Raw genomic sequence first — 18,286 nt, forward strand, 5'->3', positions numbered from 1 at the left:
AGCAGCACAAATGGAAGGCTCATCAAAAACTATGGATACACATGGAAAGAGTTCTGCTCGGAGATAATGAGAAATTAATTTCAAAAGTATACAAATTACTTTTACAATGGTCTACAGAAGATGAAGTAGTGAAATCTCAAATGATAAAATGGGCAATTAATGTAAATAAAGAAATAAAGATGGGATCTTGGGAATATTTGTGGAAGAACTCTATGAAACTCGCAACATGTCAAAGTATTAAAGAGAATTGTTTTAAGATGATGTATAGATGGTACATGACTCCAAAAAAATTAGCGAAGATGAACAACAAGATGCCAGACAGGTGTTGGAAATGTAAAAAGCATGAAGGTTCTTTCTACCATATGTGGTGGACTTGTGAAAGAGCTAAAATGTTTTGGCAAATGATTCAGCAAGAGGTTTCTAAGATTTTGGGATATGAATTTAACAAAGTTGTAGAGACTTTTCTGCTGGGATTACAAATGGAAAAATTTCCAAAAGAAGATAGAACTTTAATATGGTACTTGCTCTCAGCTGCTAGGACATTGTATGCGCAGCTGTGGAAGCAAGAAAAAATACCAGAGAAATGGGACTGGATTATAAAAGTTATGTCATGGAGTGAAATGGACAAATAGACAAGAAAATTAAGAGACTATGATTCGGAGCTTTTTAAATTGAAGTGGAAGAAGTTCAGAAGATACGTAGAAAAAGAGTGGAAAATAAAAGGACATTGGACAATTTTTGATAATGATTAAGTTTTTCATTTTTTAAAAACAAAAGTATAATTTTTGGTTTTTTAATAGTTAAAGGTACCTTTAATATTATTTTTTTTAAGTAAGTAACACTGGCGGGGGTCAAGTAAAGGGGGGAGGGGTGGGGGAAAAGTAAGATATGGGGTAGAAGAATTTCTCTTTTTTAATTCTTTATAAGATGTAGATATGGTTTTGCTGCCATAAAAATTGTTTATACTAAAAAACTATGGATACACTTACCATCCTGCACATTGTACTAAATTGCACCAATTCACTCACGGGGCCCATAATGTGTCACGAACTGATAAGATACAGATAAAACTTCCTCTGTGCATAGAGATTTCTTAAGGGGAGGTTCTGCTCCAGGTTCAGCTGATTGTAGCTCCTGGCTTGCCCCTCCTCCATGCATTGGGAGTTACTTACAGGAGTACTGTAGAGGACGTCTTGATAGTTCTGACTAAAACTGAAGCTAGGAGCCTGTCCAAGAACTGTGGTTCCCAAAGAGTGTTGCCGGCCTCCAGGTGCGGGCCTGGAGATTTCCCATTTTAGCTTGCAGATATCAGCCCCCCTGGAGAAAATGGCTGCTTTGAAGGGTGGACTCTATGGCATTGTATCATGATGAGGCCCAAAACCCCGCCCTCCCCAAACCCCTCCCTCTCCCAGATCCACCCCAAAGTCTCCAGGTATTTTCCAACACAGACTTGTGGGGGTGGAGTTTCACAATTGTCTGGAGATTTGAGGGAGTGTGCCTAGGGAGGGTTGAGTATGGAGAGGGGAGAGGGCATTATACCATAGGGTCCCCCCTCCAAAGCTAGCATTTCCTTCAAAAGGACTGATCGTGGCAGTTTGAAGATGAGCGGTGTGAATATCTGCGTTGCTCTGGAGATACTCAGTTTGGAGCATTGGACTCCTGAAAAGATTGTTCACTTTCTGAATAGCCACCTGGACCCTCCTATTTGGAATAAGTTTAGCATTGACTGCATTTTGGAGGACCATGGGTGCGTGCGGGTGAAGTCGACGTTTTGTCATTTTGTATGAACTTAAATAAGAATTTTGATATATTTTGCTTATGAAGTTTGTAATTTTTGAGGCTGGTTCTCACGGAGACTTGTTGTAGCCTTTTTCCTCAGCCCCACGTGGAGGCTGCCAACCCTACCCGTCTTTAACGTCCTCATGAAGAAGAGGAAATCTTATTTGTACTCATCCTTTTTCCAGTTTGTTTGCGCTTAGGGTTCAAAAGACTGGAGTGCGTTTTCCCTCTCTATTTCATGTCAGCCTTGTTTATTTTGACATGTTGTAAAAAACAACCTTCTGGGTTTTTTCCCATCTTCACTTTCAGTAAATAGAGCAAAAAAAAAGTAGCCTTCCTGGTTGTGGACCTGGTTGTGGCGCTGACCTTGAAATTTCCAAAGAGCTGTCAAGCCCTCATAGGTAGCATTCTTGACACTGCCATAAGGCCTCTACCCTCTGTGCCTTGTGGTCTGACTCGCTCTTGGGATAAACAGCATAGGTCTCTTCCCTGCCCCTGACCGGTTTCACCCTTATTCCTTTCCTTTCCTTTGCACACAGACCAGCCCTGTTGCAAGACAGGTGGAGCAATCTGGCTTGAGTAATAGTGGAAAATCCTAGCGCATCGGAAAGATAAACAGACCTGTGCAGATAGTATAAAAGTCCTTTTGCTAGCACATGCCAGGTAAGCCTCCAATGACAGAAACTGTAAAAACACACCAAGGTTCCCCTGCAGACAGATTTAATTAGTCCTCAAATCAGCAGGGCAAAAGGGTAGATTGCTGCTTGTGTTTTGTATATGAAGCCTTCTTCCCCTTCTTCTGCAAGCCTGGGACATTTTGAGCACATGCTAAATAAATGCCATGGTGTTGTGTTGTGGTGTAATTTGCTTAAGAAAACATTTCAGCAATCATTCCCAGTGTAGAAGCAGAATTTCCCTGCTACTAATTTCAGAAGTGTAATAAAAGCAGGGTTGGGAAATAATAATGCCACTCCACCAAACCCTTAACCTCGGTTCGTTTGGAGTTAAGCTGAGATATACTTCAATGGACAGGAAGAATACCAAACAAGATTTTGGTGGATTCCCACTCTTCCATTGCCTCAGCAGGAACATAACCAAACCTTACTTCTTCCAGTGGGCATTCTGCTCATTCTGGAACATGCCTAAAGGAAGCAGAAAGAAGAACTTAAGGGACTTCTTTGGTGCTCTGATACAGTTTTAAAGAATTTGAGGTCACCACTTGATAGAGTTGCCAAGTCCAATTCAAGAAATATCTGGGAACTTGGGGGTGGAGCCAGAAGCAAGGTTGTGACAAGCAGGGCTTTTTTTGAGCAAGAACTCACTGGAACGCAGTTCCGGCTGTCTTGGTACCAGGGGGTGTGACCTAATATGCAAATGAGGTCCTGCTGAGCCTTTTCTACAAAAAGCCCATTGTGAAACAATGGTGATGTCAGGGGGTGTGGACTAATAAGCAAAAATCCTGCTGGACTTTTTCTATGAAGAAAACCCTGGAAGCATAATTGAACTCAGAAGGGAGTTCTGGCCAATGGTCATCACATTTCAAGGGACCGCGTACCTTTTAAATGCCTTCCTTCCATTGGAAAATGAAGGATAGCGGCACCTTCTTCGGGGGCTCATAGAATTGGACCCCTTAGTCCAATCTTTTTGAAACTTGGAGGGTATTTTGAAGAGAGGCTCTGGATGCTGTGCTGCAAATTAGGTGCCTCTACATAAAAAACAACAACAACAACAACTCCCCCAGAGCCCCAGATACCCACAGATCAATTTTCCATTATACCTTATGGGAATTGGACTCCATAGGGAATAATAAGAGTATCTGGCAGACATTTCTCTCCCCCCCCACACACACTTTCTGATGACCCTGAAGCGGGGGGGGGGAGGGCCTCCAAATTGGAGAACCTGGGGATTGCCAGCCCTAGCGCTTGAAATGCCCAATGTGTGCCCACCACCAGGCCAAGGGAGCAGCTGCAGAATGCTCCAGTAGTTTTGACAGAGAAAAATAAACACCTTACTCACAAATTTCATCATTTCTTAGGGCTTACCTACATATTACCTACACTTTAACTACACAGACTGGCTCTTTTCTTTTTGCAGCCAAAATAGACAGGGAGAAAGCAGCAGGAGCCTCTCCCCACTGTTGTTTTTCCATTTGCAAATCATCCTGCAGCGCTGCCATTGGCTCTATAGTAAAACTTAGGTGTAGCAAAGTAAGTAAAATAATTTTAATAATGAAGCCAATAGCAGCTCCACTGGGAGGTATACAATTGTGAAAACAGTTGCACTAGAGAAAAAGACCCTGTGCTTGTGGGGAGGCATAAAATTCCTGTCCCACATCTGATATGAAGTCCTCAGGTTCTTCCCGGAGGAAGGGGAGATGAAGAGGAGGGGAGATGAAGAGGAGGAGGAGTTGTTTTTTATACACTGCTTTTCTCTGCTCTAAGAAGTCTCAGAGTGGCTTACAGTTGCCATCCTTTCCTACAGCAGGCACCTAGTGAGGTTGGTGGGGCTGAGAAAGTTCTGAAAGAACTGTGACTGGCCCACGATCACTGGTGGAGGAGTGGGAAATCAAACCTGGTTCTCCAGATTAGAGTTCTCCACTCTTAACCACATTGGCTCTCAAGGTTCTCACAAGGACTTTGCAATGTGTTGTCACACAGTAGGGGACCAGGAAGGGCTTTCTATTGGCTGCCACCACTCTGGTAAGGGTCTGCCTCGGAACCCACACAACCCTTGTATCCTCTCTATTAGCAAGTACCTTTTAACAATGACCAAAGAAATGTGAGTTTAATAGCAAGAAGTTTAATATAAATGCTCTAGAACAAGTGGGTAGTAAAATGTTTAGTGCAACAGTGAAATAGAAAACAGCAAAGGTTGGTGTAAATAAATAAAAGCTCTGAGCATCTAATTAGATGTTCCTTTCTCTAAGTCATATCAATTTACCCACCCTAGAGCATACACCCTGTCTGTTGCTTGGCCTTTTATGCTTTCTTCACAGGTCCCACCTCCTCCTTGTCCAGTTTTCCCTCCAAAATCTCTGTCACCCATAGGGTTGCCAAGTCCAATTCAAGAAATCTCTGGTGGTGGAGCCAGGAGACACTGGGGTGGAGCTAGGAGCAAGGGTGTGACAAGCATCACTGAACCCCAACGGGAGTTTTGGCCATCGCATTTCAAGGGACGGCACACCTTTTAAAATGTCTTCCTTCCTTCCCTCCACCCTCCCTTTCTCTGATTTCACCTCAGAGGCGGAGCGGAGCGGGCGATGCCACTGCGCAGCTGCCGCCTCTTCTCTGCTTCACCGTAACTGCTCCTCCGAGATGGGGCGGCTCGCCATGCTCCTTGGTACCGTTCCCCCCTCCCCCCGCTTCCGTTTTTTTGGAGAGCGGGGGAAGAGGCTGTAAATCCTGGGGTTCCCTGCCAGGGCAGGAGGGTTGGGAAGCCTAGTCACCCAATCAGAGGGACAGAAGGGAACCTTGGTGATGTAGGCCCACTAGCAGGCTTCTCCTTGCCCTCTAGGCCGCACTAGGCCTAAGATCATAACGTGTAGATAAGCCCTTCGTTCTTATGTCTATTCTATATATATCTTGCCATCTCTCAGAGGCATCACAATAATCCTCTGAAGTTTCATCAGGGTAGCCATGTTAGTCTGTGGTAGCAAAATTAAACAGGAGTCCAGTAGCACCTTAAAAGCTAACAATTTACCTGAACACAAGCTATTGTGATTCAATTTCCATAGTAGATAGGTGGAATATACATTTTCTAGGGAAATAAATTCAAACCATAGTGTTTCTCTTAGTGAGAATGAGGTACTCTTGCACAATGTAATTACCCTTTTGAGTTTCAGCCATGTGAAAACAATGCAACCAAGTAAGGGATGCAGGCTGGGCTATACAAATTCACTCACATTGGGCAAACATTGCCCAAACTCAGCATACCTCCCATTCCAGCCTGCCATTTTGGCTTGTCAGCCAGATGGAAAATTCCAGCATTACAAGTTTGACAGTTTGGTCAACCACAAACACAGGAACCAAGGGACAGTGGCGCTTAGTGGTTTTGCATAGTATGCACACATCCATGTAGTTTTTCTGGACTTTGATAGAAACTACTGCAGATCAGAGGAACCAAATTGTTCATATGCAGATAGTGTGGTTTTACCATGAAGAACCCTAAGAATTTGGTATAGACCTGAGTTATACAATAAATTTTGAGGGGAAAATCAGTTTTTACAGTTTTTAATGTTGTGGAAGAAGAAGAAAAAAGGTTTGCTTAATGGTCCGAAAGTAGAAAAATATAAGAACAAAAGTATAAGGAATCCTGGTATTCACTTCCCTAACAATATTGATTTATTAATATCGACTAATTTGGATCCCCTAGTAACAGAAATAGAAGCTCAGTTAAAGAAATGGTCAGTGTTTGAACAGTCTTAGCTGGGCAGGGTAGCTGCTCTCAGAATTAAAATCCCCCCCCCCCCAATTCCTCAGATACAACTAAGAAAGTACTATATATTTTTGATCAATTTATATGGAGTGAGAAAAAGTCCACAGAACACATAATGGAAGTGTCTCAAAAGAAAAAAAACAACAGTATTGCTTTCTTTAAAATAAATAGGAACTATCTACTTTCTATCTATGTTGGCAGCACTTACATTTCAGAGGCTTCAGAGGATGAAAATGCTATCATTTGGAACAGATTGAAGTACAGGTACCTCTAGAAAAAACAGACATTGGTTAAGCAGGATATGGCTTTAATGATTACGGATAAGAGCACTGCTTATACATGATCACAAAGAACATAGGCATACGGTGAATTCAGAAAGATTTGGCCTCCTTTTCTGAAGTTTTTTGAATGTTTGTAATCTATTTACTATAGTAAAGAAGGAGTACAGATAATTTATTTAATATAGTAAATAATAATATATGTCTTTGTAGGTATACTTGTAGAATTTTCCATGAGACTATTTGATTGGTTGACTATAATGTATAAAAATGCTATGTGTGTGTGTAAAAATGGATTTATGTATGCAGCCAGCATTCTGGATTGTTAGCATATCAGACTAGGATTTGAGAAACACAAATTCAACCCCACCCCCCACTCTGCCATTTAAGCATGGGCCAGTCACACCCTCTCAGGCTAACCCACCTCACAAGTCCGTTGTGATTGTGAGGATAAAATGTAGAAGCAGAGAATGTTCTGAGCCACTTTTGGCCTCACTGGGGAGAAAGGTGGGTATTGTAACTGCAGACCAGTGCTGGAAAGTAAAGTGCTGAAAAGCAAACTTTGACAAAAAATAATCTCAGATGAACATGCCCTCCAGCTAGGCTGCTTCTAATTGTGTTCTCATCTGACTCTCCTCAGATGTTCAAGTTCCGATTTCCTTCCCTAGTTTATTACTGAAAAGTAAATAATGTATTAAGAAATCCTAATACATCATTTCCCTTTCAGAAAAAGACTACATTTTCACATTTCTGCACATAGCACTACACACTTGCAATTTGGCACATCAGGGTTGCCAACCTCCAGGTGGGGACTGGAATTCTCCCAGGATTAGGATTGATCTCCACACTATAGAGATCGGTTCCCCTAGAGAAAATGGCAGCTCTGGAGGTTGAGCTCTGTGACATCACATACTTGCCAAGCTTCCCTTCCCCAAATTCCTCCCTCTCCCCCAGCATCAAATCTCTAGGAATTTCCTTGCCTGAAATTGGCAATCCTATGCAGTTCTCAGCTCTGTGAACGCAAATGCAGATTTATTCTCCTCAAAGTTACTGTTGTGCACATGCACTGTTGATAAAAGACTGTTGTGACTGAACATTGTATCGCGATTGTGATGTGGTGGTGTTTTGCCAATGAGCAATGGTGCATGTGTGTATTGATTACACACAAGGCAGAAAATAATCTTAATTACATCATATGTACCATCACAACACTTTTGTGGGGTTTTGCTAGTGATTTTAAAATGTGCTCATCAACAACATTTGGAGGAGAAAATCTGCAAATGAATGGATAGGACTAAATTCTAGGGCACATTCTATAAACTCCAGGTCCAGAATTAATTTTCTCCCAGTTAATCTGGCTTTGACACTGAAGTCCTGAAACTGTTAAATAGCATTATGAGAATGAATACAGCACTGAAACCTGGCTCTTTTGCTGGATCGCATTTGGTGCTTTTTTAAAAATTAAACATTCCATGTAAGCTTTTGACTTTCACAGGTCTCTTGTTCACCTGAGTCCTTAACGCTGAAATCTTAAAAAGAGTTATACCCATCTACACTCGTTCACTTCAACAGACATAGAAGGGCATAACTGTGTTTAGGATTACACTGTCAATTAAAAATATCCTTCCCCCCCCCCTCTCCATTCCATTCCCACAATCAGAATTCTACAGAAACTGCTTTAAAAATCTACATCATTTAATGGAGATTTAAAAAAAAAAAAAAAACGCATACACCTTCCATTTATTTTTGAACTAGACTGCTTTGTAATTCTAGCTGAGAAAAAAAATCTATATGATGATTTAAAAAAAATTTCATTGAAGTGGTCTGTAGGTCTTTCTTCTCCCTTCCTGCCACAAATCCCAGCTGGCTAGTTCCAACTGTATGCTCCAGTCGTCTCCTTGGGCATTATGGGTAAGATGGCCCAGCTAGGAGGAGAATGTGCCCTTAAAGCAATGAGGAAAATCTCTGGAGGCCATTACCAAATCTCTTCTTCCCTTCTCCCCATCAAATTTCCACGGCCGAGTCTGTCCTCCTTGTCATGAGTGAAATATTGAACATGACGCTTGGAGAGAACCTTAAATATTATTTTAATCTCAAGTTTTCTGTTATTGCAAGCTTCAGGTCCAGCACTTCTAGTAAATACTTGGAAAGGGGCCAGGTCTTGAAAACTCCAGATGTATTAGGAGCAAAACTTCATTTCTTAAGTGCAGAATAAGGAGGAACTGGGGCAGGGGGAGTAAACCCACCACATGACTTTCATCTACACTGGTTTCTTTGTCTCACTGTCTCCATTCTTCTTTCCCCCTCTCCTCTAGAATGTCGTCTGCACAGCGGCACTCAAGTGGTACCCATATCCTGCACTGATCCACTGCATGAAGGGGTGTGAGGTAAGCCTTGGCCTGCTTCTGCTGCTGCCTGTATTACGAGCCCTGTTATACCAGGAGTTTGTTGCAGTAAGGAGTGAGAAAACTTCCATCTATCCAAATTCCTTCTTCCTTAGAAGCTGTGATAGTTCAGAAGCCTTTGATCCAGGGTGACAGCTTTAATCACCAAGGTTTCTGGCAGCAGGTAGAGCGTCTGGTTCCACCAGTGAGCCTACCTTCTGTTCAGCATTATCCAATAATCTTTCCAGAGCTTTTTTTTTTAGCAGGAGTGCACAGGAATGCAGTTCCGGCTGGTTTGGTGTCAGGGGTGTGTGGCCTAATATGCAAATAAGTTCATTCTGGGTTTTTTGCTACCAAAAAAGCCCTGAATCTTTCTGTTTGGCAGGGTTAAGGGTGGGGCTGAATATGTGGGATCTTGTGTAAGGTGATTATGGAGTATGATCATAGGTATGCATTCATATCCATATGAAAAGGAAGGCCAATCTGTATTTCGGTGCACATCAGTTGAAAATCATCAAGACGTTTTCTGCATTGGTATTTGCATCCTGTTGAAAAATATGGATGTCTTCCCAAGCTTGGAGTGTTATTCCGATAAACATCTTATTTACGCCTACAGTTCCTAAAAACAAGGCTATCCAATCCACTTGATGGAATTTCTGTGGATATCCAAGACAATGATGCAGAAAAATCCAGATGGGCAGCCATGTTGGCCTGAAGCAATAGAACAAAGTAGGAATCCAGCAGCACCTTTAAGACCAACAAAGTTTTATTCAGATTGTAAGCTTTCGTATGCATGCACACTTCATCAGACAATGAAATGGGTATAGTGAGCAGAGCTACATATAGCTGGTGGGCAGCAGTTCAGAATGCAACGTGGTACAAAGTTAGATTCCAATGGCAAAATAGTGAAATTAACAAATTGAAAGAACATTTGGTCTGGATAGCATTTGCGTGGGAAACCAATAAAACAGTAACATAAGATGCAGAAAAATAGAAAACTCCATGCAAATAAAGGGCAGATTTCCCATGTTTTTAGACATACCCTATGTTTTCTGGGTCTTTCTGTGATGGGCTGCCCAGGGACAGATTGGTCATTATAGCCACCAGGGAATTTCCCAGTGGCTCAGTGTTCTGTTCTCCAACTCAGTCCAGCCCAGGATAGAAGGCCATGTGAAGTCCAGGGATGGCCGCTCCCAGCCTGAGGAAGCTGTTCTGTTGGGTACAATGTACAGATGGCCATGCCCAGCACAGCAATACAAGGTACAGGGCAGGAAGGGAATTGAAAACAAATCAGCCAGTATCATAATGCCCCTGTATAAATCGATGGTGCGGTCTCATTTGGAGTACTGTGTGCAGTTCTGGTCGCCGCACCTCAAAAAGGATATTATAGCATTGGAGAAAGTCCAGAAAAGGGCAACTAGAATGATTAAAGGGCTGGAACACTTTCCCTATGAAGAAAGGTTGAAACGCTTGGGACTCTTTAGCTTGGAGAAACGTCGACTGCAGGGTGACATGATAGAGGTTTACAAGATAATGCATGGGATGGAGAAAGAGAAAGAGGTACTTTTCTCCCTTTCTCACAATACAAGAACTCGTGGGCATTCAATGAAATTGCTGAGCAGACAGTTTAAAACGGATAAAAGAAAGTACTTCTTCACCCAAAGGGTGATTAACATGCGGAATTCACTGCCACAGGAGGTGGTGGCGGCCACAAGCATGGCTACCTTCAAGAGGGGTTGAGATAAAAATATGGAGCAGAGGTCCATCAGTGGCTATTAGCCACAGTATGTGTGTGTGTGTGTGTGTGTGTGTGTATATATATATATATATATAAAAAAAAAATTTTGGCCACTGTGTGACACAGAGTGTTGGACTGGATGGGCCATTGGCCTGATCCAACATGGCTTCTCTTATGTTCTTATGGTTAGCTCTTTCTCCTTCTCTCCTTCCCTCTCTCCTTTGTGAGGGTGGGGCCTGCGTGGGTTTGTGGGTGGGGTCCTTATTCATGGCCACTTCTTACCCTCCCTTCCTTGATATATCTGAGGTTTGAAGTGTTTGGTTTCCTGGTAGCTGGTTTCATGAGCAGAAATATAAGTTCCAGAGCTCAAAACTGAGACTTTCCCTGACCTGGATAGCCCAGGCAAGTCCAGTCTCATCAGATCTCAAAAGCTAAGCAGGGTCGACTCTGGTGAACTTGGATGGGAAACTTCCTTGAAATACCAGCAGTTGAGAGGCAGGGGCAGGCTTCGTTCAAGCTGCCTCTGAATATTTATTTATTTATTTAGAATTTAGATCCCACCCTTCCCACGGGTGGCTCAGGGCGGCTTCCAACAATAGATCCAGCATAAAATTAAGCAATATTTAAACATATAAGGGAATAAACATTTAAAACAGATAAAACAGATAAAACCATAGATATTAATAATATCCTCCAGACCCCCAGTAGGGGGTAGTCACCAGAGGCTGAAATGACTTCCAGGTGTCATGTGCTTGCACACACACACACACAATACAAAAATACCACTCCTCCCCCCCAAAAAACCCTATGGATTCTAGCACCAGAATTTCAGTGGTGGTCCCTACTATGGCTATTTTTAAAATACCTGATATTACAAAATAACATCACTTGGATAACATCTTCCATCTGTACTCCCATACCTTATTTGGGTGCCAGAGTAATAACTCGAAACACTGTTAAATTTCTTTCACTGCTCTTTTCCTGCCTGACCAGGCCCCCCCATTAATGCAAATGGCCTCTTGATCTTTTGATAGTTCCTTGTTGGGCACCCAAAATGTGCATTTCCAGCCTAAGGTAAATGTTTTAGCAGAGCAGACATGAAAAGGAAATGCACAGATTCTCTTGCTTGCATAGGGATTGACTTTGGTGCTGTGAAAGGGGGCTAAAATTACCCAGATTGATGTGGAAGCATCTTTGCCTTTCTGTGAAGGGCTTGTAATGGATGTGGCTTTTCACGTTTCCTGTGGTGGAATACCTCCTCACCTCCGCAGGTTCTTTTGGATAGCACAAAAGCAGAATTCAATCTCTCTCTGGTATCAGCATCCTATGTCTTTCAGGGCAGACAGCATTACTGGATTGACATTTCTTACTTTGGGAATTATCAGTCTCTGAGCAAACAAAGGGATCTAGAATTATGTGTAAGGTTGTACCTGTCCTGCAGATATCCACAGAATCTAGAACTGGACATGGTATTCAGCATCCTGCGATGCATTAGATTTACTCTTAAGTGGGAAAAAAGAGCAAGTTTCTAGTCTTTGTGGCAACCAAAGTAGACTTGAATTGGAGCACTGTCTGGTAAAGCCATAGGGAGAGTTTTTATTGCTTACCCTAATGTATACTTATTTCCAAGGCTTTTTTTTTTTGTAGCAGGAGCTCCTTTGCTTATAAGGCCACACACCTTTGATGTAGCAAGCCAATCCTTCAAGAGCTTACAATAGACCCTGTAAGAAGAGCCCTGAAAGCTCTTGGCAGATTGGCTACATTAGGGGTGTGTGACCTAATATGCAAAGGTGTTCCTGCTACAAAAAAAGCCCTGCTTATATCCAAACCCTTTTCTAAAGCCTCCTCCATTATACATCACTGAAGCTTTTTTCCTGCCCATTGCATGGTGCATTCTTTTATCCTGCCACACTCTGAATTACACTGCTTTAAAAGCCAAGAGGATGCTTGTCCTTGGGTTTAAGGACATATTTTTTTAAAGTTATTTATTTGTGTATTTTTAATTAATCTCAGAGTTGGAAGGTACCACAAGGGCCATCTAGTCTAACTCTCCTGCCAGCACAGGAACTACAGTATCCTGACAAATAGATTTCTAATCGATACTTAAAAACCACCAATAAGATTAAATGCCCTACCATCCACAATCTCTGAAGGCCACATATAAGGTATTAGATATACTATGTTCAGATAGATATTGTGGTTGTGGTTTAGGGATCATAGACTCTGTGAAGCATGTTTTATTTGAATGTCTGTGGTATAAGGAGGCTAGAAAGAAATGGATCGAACCACTTACATGCCAGTGAAAGATGTTTCCCCTAGGTACTTTAGTACTTTTAATGGATTTTAGGCCAACAAAATTTCTAAAGCTAAACTCCTTGTTCAGGCCATGAGAGCTCAAGCAGCCTGTGATAAGATGTCTTCTCTAATATGGTACAGCCTGCTCTCTCTTGTTTGGATTCTTTCTTTTTATCCAACATGACAGAAAACATATCTGCCCCCATCTTTCACATTGCACCCCTTTAGGGAGAAGGTGGCCATCATATCACCTCAGGTTTCTCTTCCCCAATGTAGAGATTTCCAACCCCTTCAGTCTTTCCTCATAGAACATGGTCTCCAAACCCCTCACCAACTTCATTGCCCTAGACTCAGAGCCGGCGCCATGGGTTTTGGTGCCCTAGGCACCAACCCCGCCCGACCTGGGAAGGCAACTGGGCAACGCCTGCACTCTCCGAAGAGCACACGCCCTGCCCTGCCACTTTCGCCTTCACTCTTCAGAGCTTGCCTTAGGCAGGGTCCAAGAAGCATACATGTTGCCACGCCTCTCTCACCTTTCTGGGCCTGCAGACACGTGGGAAGGTGAGAGCAGCGTGGTGGCATAGTGGAAGGGGGTGCCTGGTGCCCCTGTAGGCCAGGTGGTTACCTTGGTGACCACCTACCTTGCCTACTCCTATGTGCCAGTCCTGCCCACACTGGACTCCTTCTAGTTTACTGACATCCTTCTAAACTGTAGTGCCCAAAATGCAACACAGTACTCCAGGTGAGATTTAACCAAAACAATGTACAGTGGTACCAATACTTTTTATTGCCTTGACACTACACTTCTGCTAACACAGTCTTTTTACCGCAGCATTACACTGCTGGTTTGTATTAAGTTTATGGTCCACTAGAACTCCCAACTCCTTTTCACAGGTGGTACTACCCATCCATGTTTCACCCATTCAGTATTTATATAACTGAATTTTACTACCCAAGTGTAACACTTTACACTTCTACCTACCTACATTTTATTTGCCCATGCCCAATCTTCCATCCAATCCAAGTCCAGCTGCGTCTTATTTCTATCCTCTAAGGCAGGGATGGCCAACGGTAGCTCTCCAGATGTTTTTTTGCCTACAGCTCCCATCAGCCCCAGCAAGCATGGCCAATGGCTGAGGCTGATGGAAGTTGTAGGCAAAAAACATCTGGAGAGCTACCGTTGGCCACCCCTGCTGTAAGGTATTCCCTTCCCCACCCAGTTTGGTATCATCCACAACCTTGATGAGCACATTATGAACTCTCATCTAAGTCATTTATAAAGATGTTAAACAGCACTGAGCTCAAAACAGGACCCTGAACCACTATGCTTGATCGATTGGTGATGGGGAGCTACAAGCTATCATTCTTGGGTATGATCTACCAACCAGGCTTGTAATGAATGGAGGACGTTTAGGCTTATATTTTGTTGGGCTCTGCTGGTATCCAATTCAGCTTTGCAACAAGAACATCATGGGGCACCACACTGAAAGCTTTACTAAAATTCCAGATAGACCACATCCACAGCATTCTTTTGATCCACCACACTAGTAACCCCATCAAAAAGGAGATCAGATTGGTCCGACATGGCTTATTCCTAAAAAAGCCAGATGAAGATTTAACAAGCACACCATGTCTCTCCAAATGTTCACATATACCCCTTAATAATCTGTTCTAAAACCTTTCCTGGAATCAATGTCCAATTAACTGGCTGATAAATTCCTGTATCATCTTTTTTTCCCTTTCTTAAAAATAGGTACATTAGCCTTTCCCTAGTCTCTAGGTTTCTCTTCCATCCTTTAAAGAGAGAGGCTCCAAAATACCAACTTCTTCAGCACTGTAGGATGCAGTGTATGGATTTGAAGCAACCAGGTGTACCCAGAACATATTCTAAATCAAAATCCCTCTATCTCAGGAGTGTCAAACTCATTTGTTATGAGGGCCGGAGCTGATAAGAAATGAGATCTGGCCAGGTCATGTGTGTCATAAACTGTAACGCCAAGTAGCAGAGATAGAAACTTTATAAAGGACACAGACAAACACAATTTTTAAAAAACCCTTAAAACATGCTTAAAACTTTTGCACTTGTTGGTCTTAAAGGTGCTTTCTTTGTATCTTTCCCATGCAATCCAGACTCTCTCAATTGCACAGCAAAGCTACTGAGCCAAGCCTCTCTTCCTTCTATTGGCTGAGGCTCCTCCCCCTCCTGGTCCCCTGGGGAAGGAAGTAAAGAGCCAGAGCTTCCTTTGAAGCAAGCTATCCCTCCTCCCCTGAACTCCCCAAGGGAGGAGCCTCAGCCTTTGGAGAAAACAGAGGCTTTGCTCTGTAGCTCCTGTGCGATTGAGCAAGCCTGGCAAAACAAGCTGTGATGCAGAAAGAAGCAAGAGAGAGGGAGAAGGAAGCAGATGACAGGCAGTTGCTTGGGGTCCTGATACGAGCCCTCCAGGGGCCTGATTCGGCTCTCGGGCCATTTGTTTGACACCCCTGCTCTATCTGGTTATACCAACTCCCCCTTTCCCATTGTATACTAGTTCCTCTAGACTAGAGGGAAAAAAAGATAAGTAAAACATTCACCATCACTTGTTAAAACCTGCCTATACCTCCCCTAAATGGACCTATCATTTTCTTATTCACCCCCTTATTCCTAAGGCCATACCTCCCCCAACCAAATGAAAAACTTCCTATTTATTATTTACCCTCCTCACCAACAGCAGCTTATTCAGGGCCTTAGCTGTCCCAACTTCCTCCTTATGGATCTTAGCTATCCTTACATTTTTTTTTTGTTTAATATGTATTTTAAATCACATTTTTATGAACTCCTGCGATGAGAGCCAATAGCATTAAGAAGAAGTTATCCTTATATATTTGCCCCTATCAATACGTCCCTACGTCCACTCTTCAGTCTCAGATCAAAAAGCCGCTTACGATACCAGTTCGGTTTCCAACAATGACTTATGTTCTTCTTCCTTGTAGAAGTGGCTCGCGACTGCACCTTCAGTATAGTTAAGATAGTTTAAGAGACAGTTTGCTTGCAGTTTTATAGCCTATCAATAATATCAACTAAGAAAATGAAAGGAAAGAGTCCCAAGATTAGGTCATGAAATAGAAATGGATGCTTTCCTTGTTTGTGTCACAGGTTTGTAACCACAGCTACTCTGGACAAAATTTTGTGGTCAAATGCCCTTTGCAAGTGTCGAACTGGGATTCTGCTCCAATCTTTTCAGTTTCCTTTTCTCTGGTTAAGACCTTTGTTGAAGCACTCAGTTGTGCCAACATCAGAAATGCTTTCAAAGTGAATGACTCACATTCTCCTCCCACCTTTTAATGAGAATGGACACGATCCCTGGGGAAATTTTTCTATGCGAGTCCCGTTATTTTTTTCCACCGAGAGGAGATATTTGTCCAGTGCTTTTAAAAACCCTCCATGTTAACATAAACCCACAGATCAGCCTATTATGGAGTCAGGCCATTTGTTCATCTTACATTGTCTACTCTGACTGACAGCTCTTTTTAAATTATAACTTCTCACCTCTGATCTTTTAGGTAACACTTCCATCATTCTGTTTCACACTCTTCCTCCCTTGAGTTAAAATATAGTCTGAATCTTCAAACTGAAAGCATCGAAGCACACTGGAAGCTGAAGGCTTTAAAGGGAGAAAGTATCTGGAAAGCTATGATTAAAAGTTGTCTCACTGCTCCATTAATAGATCTGTGTTTACACTTTGCACTTAACTCATCTCCTTGAAATTAGCTCACTCGTTCGCTCTTGAGATTTATGCGTGCACACAAGCGAGTTTTGTTTTGGTCCAACTCTGTTTTGTTGGGGTTTTATGTCTGCAAGGTTTCTTCCAGAGGCAGTTTCAGGAGCTAATTGCTTATTGTTTGCTGCATTTGTTGCTTTGATTTTAAGAAAAAAAATGTTATGAAAAATATTAATGCTGATAAAACTGTACTGTTAAAAGTAAAACTCTAAAATACACTAATAAAATTTGTGGCAGGGTATTGCGAGACACTGCTCACATCTTCAGTGTCTGAAGAAGTGATCAGTGACTCACAAAAGTTCCTACCCTGCCACAAATTTTGTTAGTCTTTAAGGTACTGCTGGACTCTTGCTCTTTTCTACCGCTAAAAGGTAAAGGTCTCCTGTGCGAGCTCAAGTCGTTTTCAACTCTGGGGTTACGTTGCTTTCACAATGTTTTCAAGGCAGGCTTTACGGGGTGGTTTGCCATTTCCTTCCCCAATCATCTACACTTTTCCTCCAGCAAGCTGGGTACTTATTTTACCGACCTCAGAAGGATGGAAGGTTGAGTCAACCTGGAGCCAGCTACCTGAACCAGCTTTTGCTGGGATCGAATTCAGGTCGTGAGCAGAGGGCTTCAACTGCAGTACTGCAGCTTTACCACTCTGCGCCACGGGGCTCTTTTCTACTGCTACAGACAGACTAATACAGTTACCTGTCTTTATCTTTCTAAAATACGCTGTAACCTATAGCCGCGGAGGTTTGTTGTGACTAAGCCTTATTTGTGGTCAGGGATATTAAATTAGATTTGTTTTAGCCATAACACTAAACCTATAATTGTCTTATGGATTTTTGATTAAAAAAAAACCAAAAACACTTTGAAATGTTGCTGCACTCTCTTACTTCCCTGATTGGCAAGTAATACCAGAGACAACACTATAAAGCTAGATTTCTTTGGATGGGACTTTGCTTGAAACTTAGGAGGAAACAAAGGGGCACTCATGCAGGACAGCATATCTTCTAACCCATTTCAAATCTCCCGGGAAAGTGCTTTGCCACCGAAAGGTGCTTTGCCTCCAGCAAACGCACACCATCTCTCCAAGGAAGCAGAATCCCATCACTAACACCAGCACTGAATGCTTTATGTTTCTCTGAATGGTGAGACGTTAGTAGGGCAGGGCGACCTGGGTTTGGCTGGATAATGGAGATGTGGCACTTTTCCCCCCCTCTAAACTTGCTTTATTTTCAAACAAACAGAGCATAGGTATAGCCAAAGAGCCACTCCAGAGAGCATCAAAACTACTTAGATCAGTGAGAGAGACCCTAAATAGCATAATATTCCATCTTTAGTTAACTTGCAGTTTGCTGCTTTTTTGTGTCTCAATGTTTAGTCATTCAGAACTGCAGCCACTGATAGTAGCTCCCCATGGTCATTCCTGTTGATTTTTGCAGTGGCACAGGTGTGCAGAGACATGCAAGCAGAGGCCCCCTGAATGCCCAGAGGAGAATTGCTGTGTCAAAATTCTGATGGTTGGGACTAGCATCCAATCGTCTGGTTGGAAAAGCAAACTTCTTTTCCAGCTAGAGACAAAAAGCACAGTAAACGGGAATTTAGTAAAGCAAACTGAAAGAGCTTTTGGGC

The 18,286-nt window shown here is 42.5% G+C and overlaps 1 protein-coding gene across 1 annotated transcript in view; it reads left to right on the forward strand.

Annotated features, from left to right (window-relative positions):
* The window catches only part of PAPPA (pappalysin 1), a 334,943-nt gene that overhangs the window by 278,376 nt on the left and 38,281 nt on the right, over positions 1-18,286 (forward strand). The window contains exon 20 of the mRNA XM_060251617.1: positions 8,807-8,878. Coding sequence (XP_060107600.1) covers positions 8,807-8,878 — 72 coding nt within the window. The remainder of the gene's footprint in view (positions 1-8,806; positions 8,879-18,286) is intronic.

This window comes from Heteronotia binoei, chromosome 12 (assembly GCF_032191835.1).
Source record: "Heteronotia binoei isolate CCM8104 ecotype False Entrance Well chromosome 12, APGP_CSIRO_Hbin_v1, whole genome shotgun sequence".
In the NCBI taxonomy this organism is placed as follows: Eukaryota; Metazoa; Chordata; class Lepidosauria; order Squamata; family Gekkonidae; genus Heteronotia; species Heteronotia binoei.